This window comes from Gorilla gorilla, chromosome 11 (assembly GCF_029281585.2).
Source record: "Gorilla gorilla gorilla isolate KB3781 chromosome 11, NHGRI_mGorGor1-v2.1_pri, whole genome shotgun sequence".
Lineage (NCBI taxonomy): Eukaryota > Metazoa > Chordata > Mammalia > Primates > Hominidae > Gorilla > Gorilla gorilla.
In genome coordinates this window covers 136,386,253-136,404,823 of record NC_073235.2, presented here as the reverse complement: position 1 = coordinate 136,404,823, position 18,571 = coordinate 136,386,253, and the positions used below count along the sequence as shown (strand labels likewise).

At 40.8% G+C, this 18,571-nt stretch overlaps 1 protein-coding gene across 2 annotated transcripts in view; it reads right to left on the bottom strand.

Moving 5' to 3' along the window:
• UGT1A6 (UDP glucuronosyltransferase family 1 member A6) overlaps positions 1-18,571 on the bottom strand; it is a 99,744-nt gene that overhangs the window by 74,757 nt on the left and 6,416 nt on the right. Inside the window, exon 1 of one of the 2 annotated variants that reach the window (XM_004033389.5) lies at positions 3,048-4,023. The exons of the other annotated variant lie outside the window; for it this stretch is intronic. Coding sequence (XP_004033437.2) covers positions 3,048-3,908 — 861 coding nt within the window. The 5' untranslated portion in view covers positions 3,909-4,023. Of the gene's footprint in view, positions 1-3,047; positions 4,024-18,571 lie in introns of those variants that run through there. 2 annotated transcript variants of the gene reach the window in all.

Here is an 18,571-nt window from a genome sequence, read left to right as displayed (position 1 = left end):
TGACAGAATTTAGGACAGAACTCATATGTTGTAGATGCTGAAAAAACATTCAACAAAATTCAAAGTCCCTTTATGATACACACTCTCAATAAACTGGCTACAGAAGGAACATATCTCAAAACAATAAAATCCATATATGATAAATCCACATACGATAAATCCACAGCTAACATCATACTGAAAAGGGTAAAACTGAAAACCGTTCCTCTAAAATCTGGAATAAGACAAAGATGCTGACTGTCAGCACTGTTATTCTTCATAGTACTGGAAGTCCTATCCAAAGCAATTAAGCAAGAGAAAGAAAGAAAGGGCATCCAAGTTGGAAAGGAAGAAGTCAAATTATTCTTGTTCTCAGATGACATAATATATTCAGAAAAATTTAAACATTCCACCCAAAAGCTGTTAGAACTGACAAGCAAATTCGGTAAAGTTGCAGTATACAAGATCAACTTACAAAAATCAGTAGCATTTATAAATGCCAACAGAGAAAAAACTGAAAAGGAAATCAACCCCATTTACAAAAGCTACAAAGAATGTATAATACCTAGGAATAAATTTAACGAAAGAAGTGAAAGATCTGTATAAGGAAATGAGGATGAAGACCAAATATATATTTCACGATATTACAGTCCTACGTTTTCTTTATCCATTCATTCATTGATGTGTGCTTAGGTTGATTCCATATTTTGGCTATTGTGAATAGTGCTATAATAAACATGGGAGTGCAGATAGCTCTTCAATATATTTTTTTTTCTTTTGGATATATACCCAGCAATGGGATATATTGGGGCAGTTCTAGTTCTTTTTGTTTTGTTTTGTTCTGAAGACTCTCCATACTGTTCTTCATAGTGAAGAATTTACATTCTTCATATGTAAATTAGGGACTGAGCCCCATGTCTGTGGGACCTGATGCTATCTTCAGGTGGACATCTTCAGAACTGAATTAGAGGACACCCAGCTGGTATCTGGCAGAATTGCCTGCTTGCTTGGTGTGTGGAGAAAAAAAACCCCACACATTTGTTCACTGAAGTTTTCTGCGTTGTTTGTTGTTGAGTGAGAAAACAGGAAAAACCCTTGGAGTTTTTTGTTGGTTTTGTTTTCCACTCACAGATAGTACATATACAGAATGGAAAATTATTCAGCCATAAAAAAGGATGAAGACCTGTCATGTGCAGCAACATAAATGTAACTGGAAGTCATTATGTTAAGTGAAATAATCTAGGCACAGAAAGACAAATACCACATGTTCTCATTTATATGTGGAGCTAAAAAAGTGGATCTCATGGAGGTAGAGAGTTCATTGGTAATTACCAGAAGGTGGAAAGGGTAAGTAGGGAAGGAGGGGTGAAAATGGTTGGTTAAAATTTTAAAAAGAAAAAGAAAAAAGAAATAAAATTTGTAATACCCCAAAAACTTTGATAGAAAAGAGAAAAACATCTAAAGGGCCAATAAAGCATGTTGATCAAAAAAAAAGAAGAAGAAGGCCGGGCGCGGTAGCTCACGCCTGTAATCCCAGCACTTTGGGGGGCTGGGGTGGGCGGATCACAAGGTCAAGAGATCGAGACCATCCTGGCCAACGTGGTGAAACCCCACCTCTACTAAAAATACAAAAATTAGCTGGGAATGGTGGCACATGCCTATAGTCCCAGCTACTCAGGAGGCTGAGGCAGGAGAATCGCTTGAACCCAGGAGGTGGAGGTTGCAGTGGGCTGAGATCGCACCACTGCACTCCAGCCTGATGACAGAGTGAGACTCTGTCTCAAAAAAAAGAAAAGAAAAGAAAAGAAAAGGGTTGGTTAATGGGCACAAAAATACCATTAGATAGAATGAGTAAGTCCAAAGTGCTATAGCACAGTAGGGTGACTATGGTTAACAAGAATGTATTCTGCAGTTCAAAATAGCTAGAAATGAAGAATGGGAATGTTCCCAACATAAGGAAGGAATAAATGTTCAAGGTGATGGATATCTCAATTACCCTGATTTGATCATCGCACATTGTATACATGTATCAAAATATCACATGAACCCCCCAAATGTGTACAACTATATTATGTCCCAATTAAAAGAATCCTGACATTCTAAGTTTTTATTTCATGCCCCAGACTCCCTGGAACCAGTTCAGTTATCCCCACCCCCTCACCCTTGCCTTTTCACAGTGGCTACTGCCAACTGTTCAGATTGTTAACAGAGAAATCAGCAGGTGTAAAGAAGAGAGGTAAGGGTCTTTGGGACCTGTTTGAGGCTTTCTCTCTGATAAAAAAGGAACTGGAAAAGAAAATTGAGGCATAAAAGATAGAGGGAGTTGCCTGAAGCCCTTCAAAGTTGTAAATATTTAAATTGAAATTGAAAACTCACGGATTTTTATTTTCCAAAGTAACTCTGGGCCCTTTTCCTATATGTCAGGAGGGCATCTGTAAACACTTGTCTTAGGTCAGAGGCCATACCCCTTTTGCTGAAAAGGCCAGTCAGTAAATGTGTAGGCTTTGCAGACCAAATACTTCTGTGGCACGTATTCTTCATTGTTAAATTGTTTTAAAACTACAGAAACCATTCTTAGCTCTGGGCCATATAAAAACAGGTCTCAACATAAAAGGGGAAAAAAAAAAACAAAAAACAGGCCTTTGGGCAGATTGGGCTCACAGGCTGTAGTTTGCTGGTCCCTGGCTCAAGGTCCAGAGACGAAGCATGGGACAGAGTTGGGAAAATGGATTTTAACCTGGACCTGTTCCCTTAGTCAAGCCTTCACCTCTGTTTGAACTGGGACATTTCTAAGGCTCATTCAATGAGTATGTGACTGTCCCAGATTATCCAACTAAGCAAATATCCTACTCTTGCCAAGCATGAGCCCTGTCTTCATCCGAATGCCTCTGTATCACTTCAGCCTCAGGTCTCCTATGTGTTCCCGCTGCTCCGAGCCAGGTATCACTTTCCCCCCACCGTTTCTCCAGGAAATCCTCCAAGGGACAGTCGGCTCAAGGAGCCAAATGAGTGAGGGAGGACAGAGCCTGGAAGAAACAAGGCAGTCCAAAAGAAATAAACCCACCAACCTCAGACAAGTCTTTCCTCTTCTTACAGTTGATACCTCCAATGAAGACCATGTTGGGCATGACCGGCCTAGGATATTCAAGTACAAAGTCATATCTTAACAGCCAAATAGAGACCTTCTGATATAAGGTGATTATATCCACATCTCTCTTGAGGACAGCTGATGCGAGTTCTTCATACTTTGAAAACAGACAATAAAATAGATAGGGCTCCAACAAATTAACAAGGAAGTTGGCCACTCGTTGGGAAAAAGTCATGTGGTCTGAAAACTTTGTGTAGCACCTGGGAATGTAGGACACAGGGTCTGGGCTTCTGCTGAATGTATGCTCCAGGGAACACGGAAAACCCCTGAAGAGGTACACGGATGGTAGGCCCAAATACTCAGCCAGGATCACCCCACAGGGTAAGGCTGGGTCTGTGAAAAGAGCATCAAACTTGCTCTCCTTAAAGAAGTTCAGGGTGTCCCTGTCCTGCAGGAGGCTCTGGCAGTTGATGAAGTACAGGCCAATAACGATCATGTTATTCCTGTACTCTGTCTGAGGAGCAGTCAGGAATGATCGCTCAGCAAAGTGATTGTTTCCAAACGATTGGTAACGGTTCTTCAGCTCTTCTTGGTCATACGGCACTGGATAGATTTTTCTTGTGTAGTATTTGGATTCTTTCAAAAGCAAATTAACTTCAGGCACCACCACTACAATCTCATGACCCCGGTCACTGAGAACCTCAACTATATCCTTCATACTAAGCCAGTGGCTTCCGTCCTGAGGGACCACCAGCAGCTTGTCACCTACAACCATGCCCCAAAGTGCTAAGAAGAAAACCCCTGCAGAAATTCTCTGAAATGCGCGAAGGAGGCAGGCCATCCTGGAAAGAGTTAAAGTAACAACAGTAATAAAAAGTTTTCACTCTCCAAATCACAGGGCTCCTAGCTATTTTCCCTAAACTAACCACTGCTTTTCACAGGTCCTGTCTACCTCTCCCTTGCTCTGAATTTTGCCCTTTAATATGTAAGAACCCAAATTAATATTTAACCATTTTAATCACACAGTTAATATGAGCCAACTATGGCCGTGTCAGCTTTCACCTGAGCTTCTGGGTGTTTCTCTTCAGCTCCACAAGTCTGCTTCTCCCTCTCTGAAAAGTTATAGTAACACTTTGAAGATGACTTGGAGAGACCCCTGAGGACCCCCTGCCAATTCTCTATCCCGAACTTGCTGGATTCCTCATCATTGACGTTGTCTGTTATGTCCATGATGTGTGGGAATTTTTCTTGCACACGGACCTATTCTCTAACACCAGCTGGGTATCCTACAATTCAATTCCATTCTGAATTGAATTCTGAGTTAGCACAGACCCCACAGGTTAAGGGCTCAGTCCTACAAGACTGCCCTCACTTCAGACACCAATTGCAAGTAGTAGGTCCCCAGGTTACCCACAACTTCTGTCTGACTTGGCAAAAAACAGAGGTTCACACACCCTCCTTCTTGGAGTCAATCATTTGCTAGAATGGTTCATAGAACTGAAGAAAACAGTTTATTTACTAGGTTTGGTTTATTACAAAGGATATTGCAAACAATATGGATGAATAGCCAGAGGAAAAAGTACAAAGAACAAGATATGGGGGTAGGGCCACGGAGCCCCATCTGCCATCTCTGGGTGCCCCACCCTCCACACCTTCAGCAACCTGAAAGCTCTCTGAACCCTGCCCTTCTGAGTTTTTATGTAGGCTTCCATACATAGTAGGCATGATTGATTAGCTTGTTGCCCATTGGTGATTAAATCAATCTTCAATCTCTCTCTCCTTTCTTCCCTCTAATTGCAAGGGTTTTGTTCCCTGGCAACTAGCCCTCATCCTTAGAGACTTTATACCTCCTTTACGTAAACTTAGGTGTGATCAAAAGGGATCTGTTCTGAATAACAAAAGATTCTTTGTTCACGTTTATCGCTCCCACCACTTATGGTTTCAGGAGCTCTGGCCAGGAAACAAAGACAAACATATATTTCTTATTATACATCACAATATAACAACATTCAAACTGTTACTTGCCTTTAGGAAATTAAGATTTGAGAAGTATAAGTCTAGCCAGTACGTGGTGAGAATCCTAGAGCAGGAGTCAGAAAGCCTGGTATCTGCTTCTGGCCCAGCCACCCATCTGCCAGGGGAGTGACTCCTCTCCTGAGCTTCAGGTTTCTCAACTGAGGCCCAGAAAGGCAGGGTCACACTGGCTGTGCCTGCTAATCACACTGCTGAGGGCGGTCCCAGAGCAAGACCTGTGTAGAAACTAGGCTGTCCCAGTGAGAGGTGGTACCTTGAATTACTAGAACAGACTTGCCCAGAGCTAGTCACGCACACCTGGCTGGCACGCGAGTTCCTGTTCTCACCCGCAAGTTTGGCACTGGAGGTGTTCTGGGGCCCAGGAAGGGAGAAGAAGCCTGAGCAACATGATTAGAGGGGCCACTCCAAGGACAGGGCTGGCCCCCATGGGGAACATAACCAGGATGCAAATTCATTGTTCAAGGCATGCAAAGACTCAGCTCAGTCCAAGCTGGGAGCAGCCTCCCAAGAGGATTGCCAGCTTACAATGATCAAAGTCATGGGGGTGGCAGCATCTTGCTTTGAGTTCATCTAGATAGCAATAAGACTCCAGGAAGGTTGCAAAGGGAACAGAGCTCAGGTTCACCTTCTTGAGCAGGCAGACATTAGGCAGGTTTCCTCCAAAGAACAGTTCATCTAGAGGAAGAATGGCTTAAGCAAGCATGTAGGAATAGCGGGATCAAGAGATGCTATAAACTTCACATTCTTTATACTAGACCTCCACTCTGCTGTGGATGTTGGTCTGAGCCCTTCCAACCACAGCCTTGCTCTGAAAATCCTGTTGCTCATATGTGGGTCCTGCTCTTAGGCCCAGAAGTCCCTACAGAACATGAGTTGGAGGAAGGAGCTGAAGAAATAAAACTAACATCACTATGCATACCATCCCTTGAATTCCTAACACCTTCTTGCAAATTAAGAAGGTATTAGAAAACATTTTTCTTTCTCCTGTGAGCTTTGACTGTACTAAGAATGGTGTGTGTGTGTGTGTGTGTCTGCACTGGACACTAGCCAGAGGAATCTGGCATGTCTGTTCGTCATAATGACGATCCCTAAAGAGTAGCTCCGCTGGAGACCCAGGCCTGCCCTGGTTGGTGCTGTGGGAGTCCAGGTGTCCTCAGATATCACCTGAGTGTCCACACAAAGGCCGATATTTTTTTTCTCTCTCAGGGATTGCTGCAGGCTGAATGACTCAGGCTTGGGACATATTCCAGTGGGGTGAAAGAAGTAGATCCTAAGATAAAACAAATCTCTGTTGGCAAGAGCAGATTTCCCAAAAAGTAAATGGAGGATAGCTGGCATTTTGAATAGAGGAGAGACCCAAAGATGTGCATGAAGGTAATTTCATGTTGGGAATAGGAAGGTCTGGAAACGTGGACCCTATGGAGAGGTTTGCTTCTAAGGTGCTCACTCTTTCAGACCCTTCTATGACCTACCACCCATAAGTAATGGAGCCGGCACCCACCTGCAAGATTTCAAAGGACCTGCAAAATGTTTGAGACTTAAAAAAAGAAATTTGCTGAATCTAGAATACTAAAATGGCAAACATTGAATTTATGAATATTTTATGAAATGGCTATAAAAACATAACTACATGTCAATGAATCCACTACAGATTAGCTCACCAAGTTACAAAGACATATGTGACATGAGATGCAGGAGCAATTTAATCTATTTGATAGGCTGTGAGGTGGGGCTGCAAAAGTCAGAATGCTCTGGGCCCAGATCTTGAGGAAGGTCCAAAATGGTGAGATGAAGTGAGAATCCCTTTTAGGGGCCTGTGGGTTCCTCCAAGCATGGAAATAAAGGAAAATCTTGGGTTCTTTTGAAGGAAATTCCAGGCACCTAGCTGGCCCTGAGAAATAAATAAGGCACTTGATAAGCAAGAAGGTAACAGTAGCCTAAAACAATAGCCAAGAAAGTTAGAGTCCAGAGATGTTTGGTTTCCTATAGAAACTACAGATCACATCTTAACATATGTCCCTGAGTTGTTTTTCAGAAACCTGGACTCCCACCAAATGGATTCTTTGGCAGGCAGACCTCAGATAAGGGGAAATAAGGACTGAACTCTGACAGCCATTCTTTGTTCTTGGAGGAAGTCACACTCATGAGCAAGAGCAAACATTCTTTTCTGCTAACCCCGAATTTTAAACCAAGCTTCTCTTCCTTAGCTAATTGCAAATCAGAAAATCTCTGAATTCACCTATGACCTGCAAGCCCTCACTTCTCATGACCAAACCAATGTGTAGCCTCTGTGTATTGATTTGTGATTTCTTCTTGTAACTTCTGTTTTCCTAAAATGTATCCTTGCCCTTAAAAACCTTTACTTGCAAGCCATTAGAGAGATTGGGTCTCAAGTATAAGCCTCCTAACACTCCTTGCTTTGTGCCCTGCACATAAATGCCTTCCTTTCTCCCATTGCAAATCTCAGTGTGGATGTTTGGTCTTACTGTGGTGGGTGAGTGAACCCCAGTTTAGTTTAGTGTGATAACAATAGTCAAGTCTGAATCACTCACAGATGGAATAGGGAAGTGCAGGTAAGTATGGCTTGCCCAGCCAGACAGTTCCAGGGGCACCTGTCCTAGTAGAAGATAAGGTGTTTATAACTTCCTTCAGGGGCTTGTAACAATGTGGGGGACCTTGTGGTTCCAGGAGCAGCGGAGAGGGGGGGCACAGGCCACTAAGTTAAGCCATGACAAAGGGATTATACAGAAGAGACATAAAGTAGGATTTCCACTCGCCCATGTTTATGAAGTAAAGAGACCCTGGGACACAGGGATGAAGGGAAAGAACATGCTGTGATTCCAAACATTTGGCTTCATGCTGCACCTGCCATCTTCCCTGCTTGGCACACCATCCTCCCAACTTCTCCCAAGATTGCCACTCCTCATCCTGCAAGGCCCCCTATGAGCAGCTCTCTTTGCATCCTTTTCTTTCAAAGTATGTTTCACAGTTTGTAGCTAATCAATGCCTTCCTCTCCATTAGAATGGCAAAGCCATGTTCATTTGATTATGGCCATATCCCAGTCACTCAAAGACTCTCAACAGATATTTGTTCAATGAAGGACATTTAATATTAAATTTTTTAAAAAAGAGCCAGCTGCATGTTATTCTGTAACACCAACAAAAACAAGACAAACTCATGGTTGCTGAGGGATTAGAGACCATGTGACATAAGTCAAACCCACTCTAGGCGCATTTCACTCCATGTGACATTTCCAGAAGGATGGAGATAGGACATTTCCCAAGAAGTTTCCTGTCAACACAGGGAGGCAGTCAGGTATAGAGGTTAGGCACATGGGCTCGAAAATTAGAACATCAGGGTTTATCATATACAAATGTTCACAACAACATTATTTTTCATGGCTGAAAATGGGAAACAACCCAAATGTCCACCAACTGATGAATGGATAAAAAAAAATGCGGTAAATCCATACAGTGGAATATTCAGCCATGTAAAGGAATGAAATACTGATTCATGCTACAACATGGATAAGCCACAAAACTAAGTGAAAGAAGCCGGTCATAAAGGCTTCCATTTCCATGAAATGCCCAGAATAGGCAAATCCATACAGACAGAAAGTAAATTAGTGCTGAGGGGTAGAAGAAGGGGGAGAAATAAGGAGTGACTGCCAGTGGGCATGGGGTTTCTTTCTGGAGTGAGGAAAATGATCTGGAATTAGATATTGGTGATGGTTGATTGTATCTGGGAGCACACAGAAAACCACTGAATTTTACGATACATGAATTACATATCAATTTTTAAATTTTATTTATTTATGTATTTATTGATTTATTTATTTTGAGACAAGGTCTTAGTCTATCACCCAGGCTGGAGTGGAGTGGAATAGTCATGGCTTACTGCAGCCTTAACCTCCTGGGTTTACAGGAGATCCTCCCACCTCAGCCTCCTGAGTAGCTGGGACCACAGGCATGTGCCACCATGCCCAGCTAATTTTTAAAACATTTTTTGTAGAGACAGTGTCTCCCTATGTTGTCCAGGCTGATCTCAAACTCCTGGGCTTAAGTGATCTTCCTGCCTTGGCCTCCTAAAGTGCTGTGATTACATGTATGAGCCACCACACTCAGCCTTTTTTTCTTTCCTTTTTTTTTTTTTTTTTACAAAGAATGTATGGGCTTGAATTCTGGCTCCCCCACTTACTTGAGGCATAACCTTGGGCAAGTCACTACTCAACCCCTCTGTGCCTCAGTTTCATCATCTGAAAAATAGGTCTGCCAATAATGCCAGCTTCCATGTAAATACTTAGGGTAGCACCTGGTACATGGTAAGCCTCCAATATATGTTAGCTTTTATTATATTTAATTTGCAAATTCTCCCTAAGGAGACAGTCCACCCATCTGAAGTTTAAATCATTCAAGGGAAACTTGCATCAAGAAGACAATATTGATATCTCACCATGTTGTTTTGAAGAGAGTCTGAATGCATGGTTAAGATATTAATCTTGTGGAGGTTGGAGATAATTGTGCTGGAAAATGCATATCACCCACCCAATTACGGGTATTGCTGATTCATAGCCACATGCCAGGCATCTGCATGTATTATCATATTTAATCTAGATAATGCTGAGTTTTTACCCAAGTTTATGCAAGTGTCACAGCTGAAGTACTTATGAAATCAGGCTTGGATGACTCCAGGGTCCGCGTGCTCAAACACTACATTGAACCACCTCCTAAAGTCCTCTAGTGTTGAAACCAAGACTTGGGGTACAACTTCCCTGCCTTGCTAATTAATTACTGACAGCTTCCCTGCATGAGTCAGCCAGTGGGATGCCCTTTCTTGTTGACCCCTCTGGGGCAGGAATCATGCAGAAAAAGTGGCAGAAAGGAAAGACATAGGTGGGGAAGGAGATAGAAAAGAGGAATAAAATAGGTAGGGAAAAGTAACAGGGGAGGTGGAAAGAGGAGAGTTGGAGTGTTGCATAAAATAAAGCCAGTGAGGCTAGGGAAGGCAAGAGGTTGACCTTCATAGCCGGTGGGAGGGTGCAGGCCAGAGGACACCACCAGAATATCCTGAGTGGGCCAAAGAGGTAGTGTATCTTGTTTGATATCACATTATCAAGATAGATTGAAGGAGAGAGAGAGACAGTCAAAGAAAGCAGCAGTAATCCACACTAACTTCTGAAACCAGGGATTTCAGAAAGCCACAGAAAGGTTAGGTTCTAACGCAGGTGGAGGCTCCACCTGGGCTCACCTGTTCAGAAAGTTTCATAGGAAAGGAAAAAATAGGATGTTTCGTGGGAGAGCCTCCACATCAAGCGTGCGTGTGTTTATCTGCACACCTCAATAAGGGTGCCCACATGAGTTGTCTTTTCATTCTCTTGATAGTGTCCTTTGATATACAAAAGTTTTTGTATAAAAACATTTTGATAAAGTCAGATTTATCTCTTCTTTTTCTTGTTTTAGTTACTTGTACTTTTGGTACAAGAAAAAAAATCTCAGAAACCATTTCCAAATCCAAGGTCACAAATATTTTTCTAATTTTTTCTTCTAAGAGTTTTACAGTTTTAGATTTTCTATTTAGGTCTTTGATCCATTTCAAGTTAATTTTTATATATGATACAAGGTAAGGGTGCAACTTCATTCTCTTGGACTTGGATATGCAGTTATCCCAGAACCCTCTGTTGAAGACACTATTCTTTGCCATTTCAATAGTCTTGGCACCATGATAAAAATCAAGGCAAAGGATGTACAGGATTATTTCTGGACTTTAAATTCTATTCCATTGATCTACATGTAAAAGACTTTTTTGAGACAATCAGGATAAATTTAATTATGGATTGAAAATGAGATAATATTAAAGAATTATTGATTGTCTTAGGTATTGTGTCTACGAAACAAATTTTCCTTATTTTTTATATTTAGTGAAGTATTTCGTGATGAGACAACATGCCGAGATTTTCTTTAAAACAAAAAGTCAAAATTTTTCTTTAAAATGAAAGAAAAAATGGAGAAAGACGAAGCAGTACCGCAAGATATTGAAAATTATTTAACTTAAGAATGGCTATATGGGTACACATTATGCCATAGCCTCTCCTTGGTATATGTTTGAAAACTTTGATAATAAAAAGATGAAATAAATAATCTTGGAGGGAGGCCTTGGGCTTGCCCAGTAACAGGTAAATTTGAATTTGGGTCAAAAACAGAATGCGAGAGCAATGGGGAAAGCATAGATCTTTTCTTGCTGTAACCACATCCCAGTCCCAGTTCTCCAGAGCTGCACTGGCCCTAGATGGTGTAGATTAAGCTCGAATTCTTTATAACTGGATTCAACCATCAATTCTGCTGTAATTCACCAAAAAGTCAAGAAAAGTGGAAGTGATTTTCTTTTTTTCTCATTAAAACCATTTTAAGTCCGGGTGTGGTGGTTCACACCTGTAATCTCAACACTTTGAAAGGCCGAGGTGGGCGGATCACTTGAGGTCAGGAGTCAGAGACCAGCCTGGCCAACATGGTGAAACCCCGTCTCTATTAAAAATACAAAACAAAACCGTTTTAATGTTCTCCTGAATGATGATCTACCATCCTTGTTAAAGTATTTAATTACATCCCTGGATGTAATTCACCTGGATAGACTCAATAAGATTTTGTTATAGGAAACCTTTCAGAAAAAAAATCTCCTGTGTAGAGCTTAAGACATTGCACACAAACACACCTGCACATACAGACACATACGTGCACAAACACCACATACACACACACTGTATCATCAAGCAATGCTTTCTTTTCATCAGACAGATGAAATGCAGACTATGAATCCTGTTGTCTAACAAGGTACAAAAAACTGTATACTTTTCCAAGACATACCCTGCCCATATGAAACAAGAAAGGAACACTATACAGTGTCCATAAATTTTTCTATGACAATTTACTTTTGTGGTTGAGCCATATCCAGGGCTCTTTGCCAAAGGGCACTCTTTATGATCTGAATTCTTCTTTGATAATTATATTTATTTTATATTTATAAATATATACACTAATACATAACCTTCCACATCTATAAATCCTATCATACGTATATTCCTTAAAGGCATATAAATGCATACATTTTATACACCACTGAAGATATACAAATAACCAAAATAAGTAAAACTATATATGGTTCAATGTTTCATATTTTATAGATCTCTCTATCATATACCATTATAGGTGGTATAGAATCATATACAATTTCTACATCTCTAAATCCCTTTGGGTGACCCTTTGGGCCACAACAAACTCAGCATGGGTTCAGAAAGTGGCAGGCCACATACTTGGCTAGAGGGTGAGGCTGCAGGCAATACCTGAGTGGTGGCTGGTGCTGTAATTGATGGAGGGTAAACGGGGGAGAGACACTTTGACAAGTCTATCCTCTTAGCGCCCTACAACTTGCATCTCCTCGCCTGGTCTTGCCAAGAGCTGAAAGTCATGTTTCATTTGAAAGGCCTACAACTGTAGTCTCCCTGATTTTTAGAAAGAGCATGGTTGCATTTTCCCATGAGTTGGTTGAACAGTCACTCTTTCACCAAACATCTGCCAATATGAGAGAGAATGTGACTGTGTTACAAAGTCTACTGAACTTTGTAAGAAGCCAGAACAATAGATAAAAATGTATACTCCATCCCTAACAAAATAATACACTTAGATGAGACACCGGGTGTTTCACCTGGATTTAGCAACTATGCATTTGCCAAGAATCTTACTCTTGTATTTGTCAAGACTTTTCAATTGCAAGTGACCAAATCCTAATTTAAGCTGGCTAGACCGACAATATTAATAATGTTTTGGAACTATATGCTCTGCCAAAATAAGAGGTATAAATACCAGTGGAGGGAATAATTTGCAGATGATACTGCATACTTAATACACCTTACATACTAATACGAGAGTTTAGTAATATGACTACATACAAGATAAATGTGTAAAACTCAAAGCAGTACATTAATTATGCATAGTTAATTCAAAAGAGAAATGGGAAAATTGCCTTGCACATAATGGTTTCAAAAATAATGAAATGCAGAGGAATAAAGGTTAATAAGAAAGATGAAATACTTTTATAAAGTGCAAAATTTTATTTATGGAGATAAAACAAAATCCGAATAAATAATGAGGGATTCATATTCTTGAGTAGGAAGATGTAATAGCAAAAGGAGGACAATCTCACTCATTTAATGAAAACCAAGCAACCATACTCATAGGATGATACCCTAATGAGATAAAAGCAAAAATATGAAAATATATATAATGTAAAGAAAGTATACAAGAATTCTTATTATTGCTCATAAACCCCAAAAGTGGAAAACACTTAAATCTCTATCAATATTAATTGGTTGGAAAACTACATTGCATCCAAAGTAAAGACTATCATGCAATTATTAAAAGAACATGTCAAATCTGTATGCATTGACCTGTAAAGATATCTTTAACTTATTGACAAGAGAAAAATCTAACATAAAAAAACATAGCCAGCATGATAGTAGATTTTATATTGATAAAATAGAAGTGATAATTTACTCTAAATATATGCATATACATAGTATAATTTCAAAAAAATTGAAAACAATTCACACAAAACTGCTAAGAATATTTTCCTCTGGGGGTAGTGTAGAATTAGCAAAAAAAGGGAAGTTTCATTTCTTAGTGTGGTTTTTTTGTATTTTTCCAAAAATAGCATTTAGATTGCAGCCTAGATATGATCTACAATTATATCAATTGTATACACTTACATATCAACAAGAGCTGCTTTATACAATTTGCTACCCAACAATTAAGTGAATTGGTACAAAAGAATTCCTTAAACCAGAAATAAATTCCAAATGGGACAAATGTAAATGATAAACTATGATTCTGTAAGAAATCTTTTAATTTCCAAAGCCAGATTATTCTTAATGTGCTAAAGGGGAGATAACTTACCTTAGGCACTGGCTTTCCCTGATGGCAGTTGATACCACCAATGAAGATCATATTGGGCATCACGGGTTTGGAGTAGTCCAAAACAAAGTCAGTTCGCAACAACCAAATTGATGTGTGGCTATAGAGATCATATGCCGTGACAGGTGTTTGGAGAATTTCAGAGGCTATTTCTAAGACATTTTTGAAAAAATAGGGGCAAAATAAATGTTCCTCCAAGTGCATGATGTGGTTCCATACTCTCTCTTTGAAAGTCATGGCGTCTGAGAACCCTAAGAGAATTCTGGGGACATAGGAAAGAGGAGCAGGGCACTGTGCACCTTCTTCAAGATAGTGGCAAAATATTCCCCTGGCGAAGACCACAGAGGGGAGGGAGAAATATTTGGCAACAATTAAGCCACAGGCATCAAAAGGATCGAGAAACACTGCATCAAAAGAACGCTCCTTTAAGTATTCTACTAATTTTTTGTCCTTAAACAAACTCCTTCAATTTGAAAAAAACAAGTCAAAAATACCATTGGATGAACTTGTTAATAGAGAAAATGCACTTCGCAGTGGTGCCGTCCAGCGAGCACTGGCAAAAACCATGAACTCCCGGTCCTGATCCTCCAGAGTGTATGAGGTTGAGTAAGTCTTCACTGTGCAATTCAGTGATCTTCCCAGTTGCCAACTCACCTCTGGCATGACTACGACCACCTCATGCCCCCTGAGGATGAGTTTCTCCACCACCGACTGCATGGTGAACCAGTGGCTCCCATCCATGGGCACTACCAGCAGCTTCCCTGCCTTGGCAAAGCCACAGGTCAGCAGTAGACACACATACAGGGGAAGGAGGCCAGTCCACCCTGCACGAGCCATCAGAGAACTTCAGCCCAGAGCCAGCAGCTGGGATTCTAAGCTCCTGTAATATAGTAGGTGGAAGAAGTACAGATAGAACCTGCCCTCAAAAGAAGGTGTGTACTCATTCATTCATTTTAAAAAAAATTCACATTCACTGCCAATGATTTACTCATAATAATACATGAGTAGCCTTTGCTGAGATACCTACGTATATGTTTTCAAGAAAAGAGTAACTCATCATCTTTGCCTTGGCGACAGATCATGCCCTGTGCTGCAATATGAGTTTAGAAACAAAATTATTAAGCAATGCTTTTGGCCTTGACGACATTGAAAGATAAAAAGCAAAGTAAATTTGAACGAAGCTAATAATTTTGGAATTTGTCACAATGAAAAATTTGCAATTTTTTTTTTTTTTTTTTTTTTTTTTTTTTTGAGATGGAGTCTCGCTCTGTCATCCAGGCTGGAGTGCAGTGGTGCGATCTAGGCTCACTGCAACCTCCACTTCCTGGGTTCAAACGATTATCCTGCCTCAGCCTCTGTAGCTGGGACTACAGGCGCACGCTGCCACGCCCAGCTAACTTTTTGTATTTTAGTGGAGACGGGGTTTCACCATGTTGCCCAGGCTGGTCTCTAACTCCTGAGCTCAGGCAATCTGCCCACCCCGGCCTCCCAAAATGCTGGGATTACAGGCGTGAGCCACCACACCTGGCCAAAGTTTATAGACAATTTTTATTTTGTCCTCTGCCCAGAAAGAAATTGGCATCTCATGTTCGATGGAAAGAGAGTAAGGGTCTTAGCGTTGACCTCCTAACTGGGAGGAAATTGAGGCTCACCTGTGTCTCTGCAATACACAGCTCACTTGCGCATTGCAGAGACGCAGGGGAGCCACAATTGTGACGCAGGTGAGCCACAAGTGCTGCTTGTCTTTTTCATTTCCAAATCTTCTGAGGCCTCTGAAATGCTGTAATGAGATTGACAACCCTGCCTCCATGGACCCTTCCAGAAATTTGATGGAATGTGACTGTCACCTATTTTAAATGGCTTTCCTCAGATACATTGTCTGCAGCGGTGAGTCGCCGTCCCTATGCTTGCCCAAGCACTCTGATGAGCTGTCTCTCTGCCCACTCTGCTTCTGCATTCTGAACAGAGCTGTAGGCCTTTGCTATGGGCCCACCCCAATCACTTTGGTGCTCATCTTCAGGAATCTATGTATTGTTTCCTCCATTCTACTGAGCACCCCTTGAGGATGAGATTACATCTTCTACCTGTTTTCATCCTCCTTCCACAGCACCCATGCTTTGCCTTGCACAGAGGAAGTCCATGGGAATTCTCATTGCATTGGGCTGAATTCCATCATGCAGATTTTTATGGGTGAGCTCAGCAGTGTGTGTTAGGCAACACACTGAGGAGCATTTAGTGAGGGATTCAACAGCCAACCTCAGGGCATAATTCTTGTAGAAGCACAAGATGGCTCCCTCCAGGACACCCTAACTGGTACTAGACATTTGCTTAGTCACTTTCCTCTAGTACATACTACACTACTATAATAATTTTGTTGCTACCTCCTGTTGCTATTGCAGGGAGCTAAAGTGTGGCTTAAATGCATGTGATATGATGTTTATACTCTCTGCGCGTTTCTTCTCTCTAGTAAATTGCATGTCAGAGTAAAAAATGATCTCTCATGGTTCTACTGTATTTTTCATCATGTTTAGTGTAATTTTGTAAACCTTGAATACCACCATGGGACTATAAAGTGCAACTAATGATGCTGCAAGTACTCCCAAGAAGCAAAGAAAAATCATGACATTACCAAAAAAACTTGAATTACTTGATAGGTACCGTAGATTGAGCTCTGCCACTATGATTGCCTGCCATTTCAAAATCAATGAAGATAGATAAGGACCATTGCAAAAGAAAGAAAGAGAAAAAGAAAAAAGAGAGAGAGAGAAAGAAAGAAAAGAGAAGAAAAGATTCATGAAGACATTGCTGCAGCCATGCCAGCAGAAGCCAAACCTTGCATTTTTGTGTGAAATACATTTTTGTCTCATATTGAAAATGCAACTTTAATGTGGGTGTAGGATTGCTATAAGAAAGGCTTATTTATAGATGCCAATGTGATTTGAGAAAAATTAAAGTCATTTTATGACAACTTAAAGCAAAAGAGAGGTGAAGAATCTAAAACTGGAAAATTTAATGGCAACAAAGGATGGTTTGCTAGTTTTACAAAGAGGTTTGGCTTTAAAATTGTCCAGATAACAGGAGAACCAGCCTCTGCCAAGCAAAAGGAGGCAGATGAGTTCCCAGATGCCATGAAGAAAAGCATTGAGGAGAAAGGATATCTGCCTGAACAGGGGTTTAATACAGATGACAGTGCCCTATTCTGGATAAAACAAAAACAAACAAACAAAAAGATGACACAAAAGACATTTATTAGCAAGGAAGAAAACCAAGCACCAGAATGCAAGGCAGGAAGGGATAGGCTAACTCTACTGTTTTGTGTAAATGCAGTCAAGTTTACACTCAGGACTGCCCTCATCGGTAGAACTGCCAAACCTCCAGCCTTGAAAGGAAAAGATCAACACTCACTGACAGTTTTATTGTTGTACAAAAAGAAGGACTCGACAATAAGAACGCGTTTTCTGGATTGGTTCCATCAATGCTTTGTCCCTGAAGGCAGAAAATGCATTGCCAGCAAGGGACTGTCTTTTAAAATTCTTTTGATATTGGACCATTCCCTAGCCACCCAGAACCCACAAGTTCAACGCTGAAGGTGTCAAAATGGTCTACGTGCTTCCAAACCCAACATCTCTAATTCAGTCTCTCAATCAGGTGTCTTAAGGAAATTTAGAATTCATTACACACAGTTTTCTATGGAAAAGGTTGTCAATACTATGGAAGAGAATCTGGATAGAGAATGTCATGAAAGTCCAGAAGGATTACACCACTGAAGATGCCACTGTTATTATAGAAAGAGCTGTGAAAGCCACCAAGCCCCAAACAATACATTTCTTCTGGAGAAAACTGTGACCAGATGTTGCACATGACTTCACAGGATTTATGACAGAGCCAATCAAGGAAGTCATGAAAGGGATTATGGGTACAGCAACAAAATGTGGGGGATAAGGTATTTCAAAATATGACTCTTGGAGAAATTCAAGAGCCAATAGATGCCACACTCAGGGAATTAATAGATGACCTGATAGAGATGAGTGCTTTCCAATCAGTACTTGATGAGAAAGAAGATGTAGAAGAAGCAGTGCCAGAAAAAAAAATGGCCTTACACAATACAAGCCTCACAGAAATGCTTCCAATTATTTAAGACTGCTATTGACTTCAATTACAACATGAACCCTTATGGGCACTGAAACTAAAGCAAATGGGGAAGAAGGATTAGTACTGTATAAAAGCATTTTTAAATACATCAAAGAGAAAAAAACAGACAGTAATTATGATGTATTTCCATAAATTTACACCAAGTGCACCTGCCTCTCCTGCCTCCACTTCCACCTCCTCTACCTCTTCTGCCTCTGCCACCCTGAGACAGTAAGACCAACATCTACTCCTCCTCCTCCACAGCCCACTCAATGGAAGACGACGAGGATGGAGACCTTTATGATGACTGACTTCCACTTATACATACTCAACTTTTATTTTAGATTCAGGAGTACATGTGCAGGTTACCTGAGT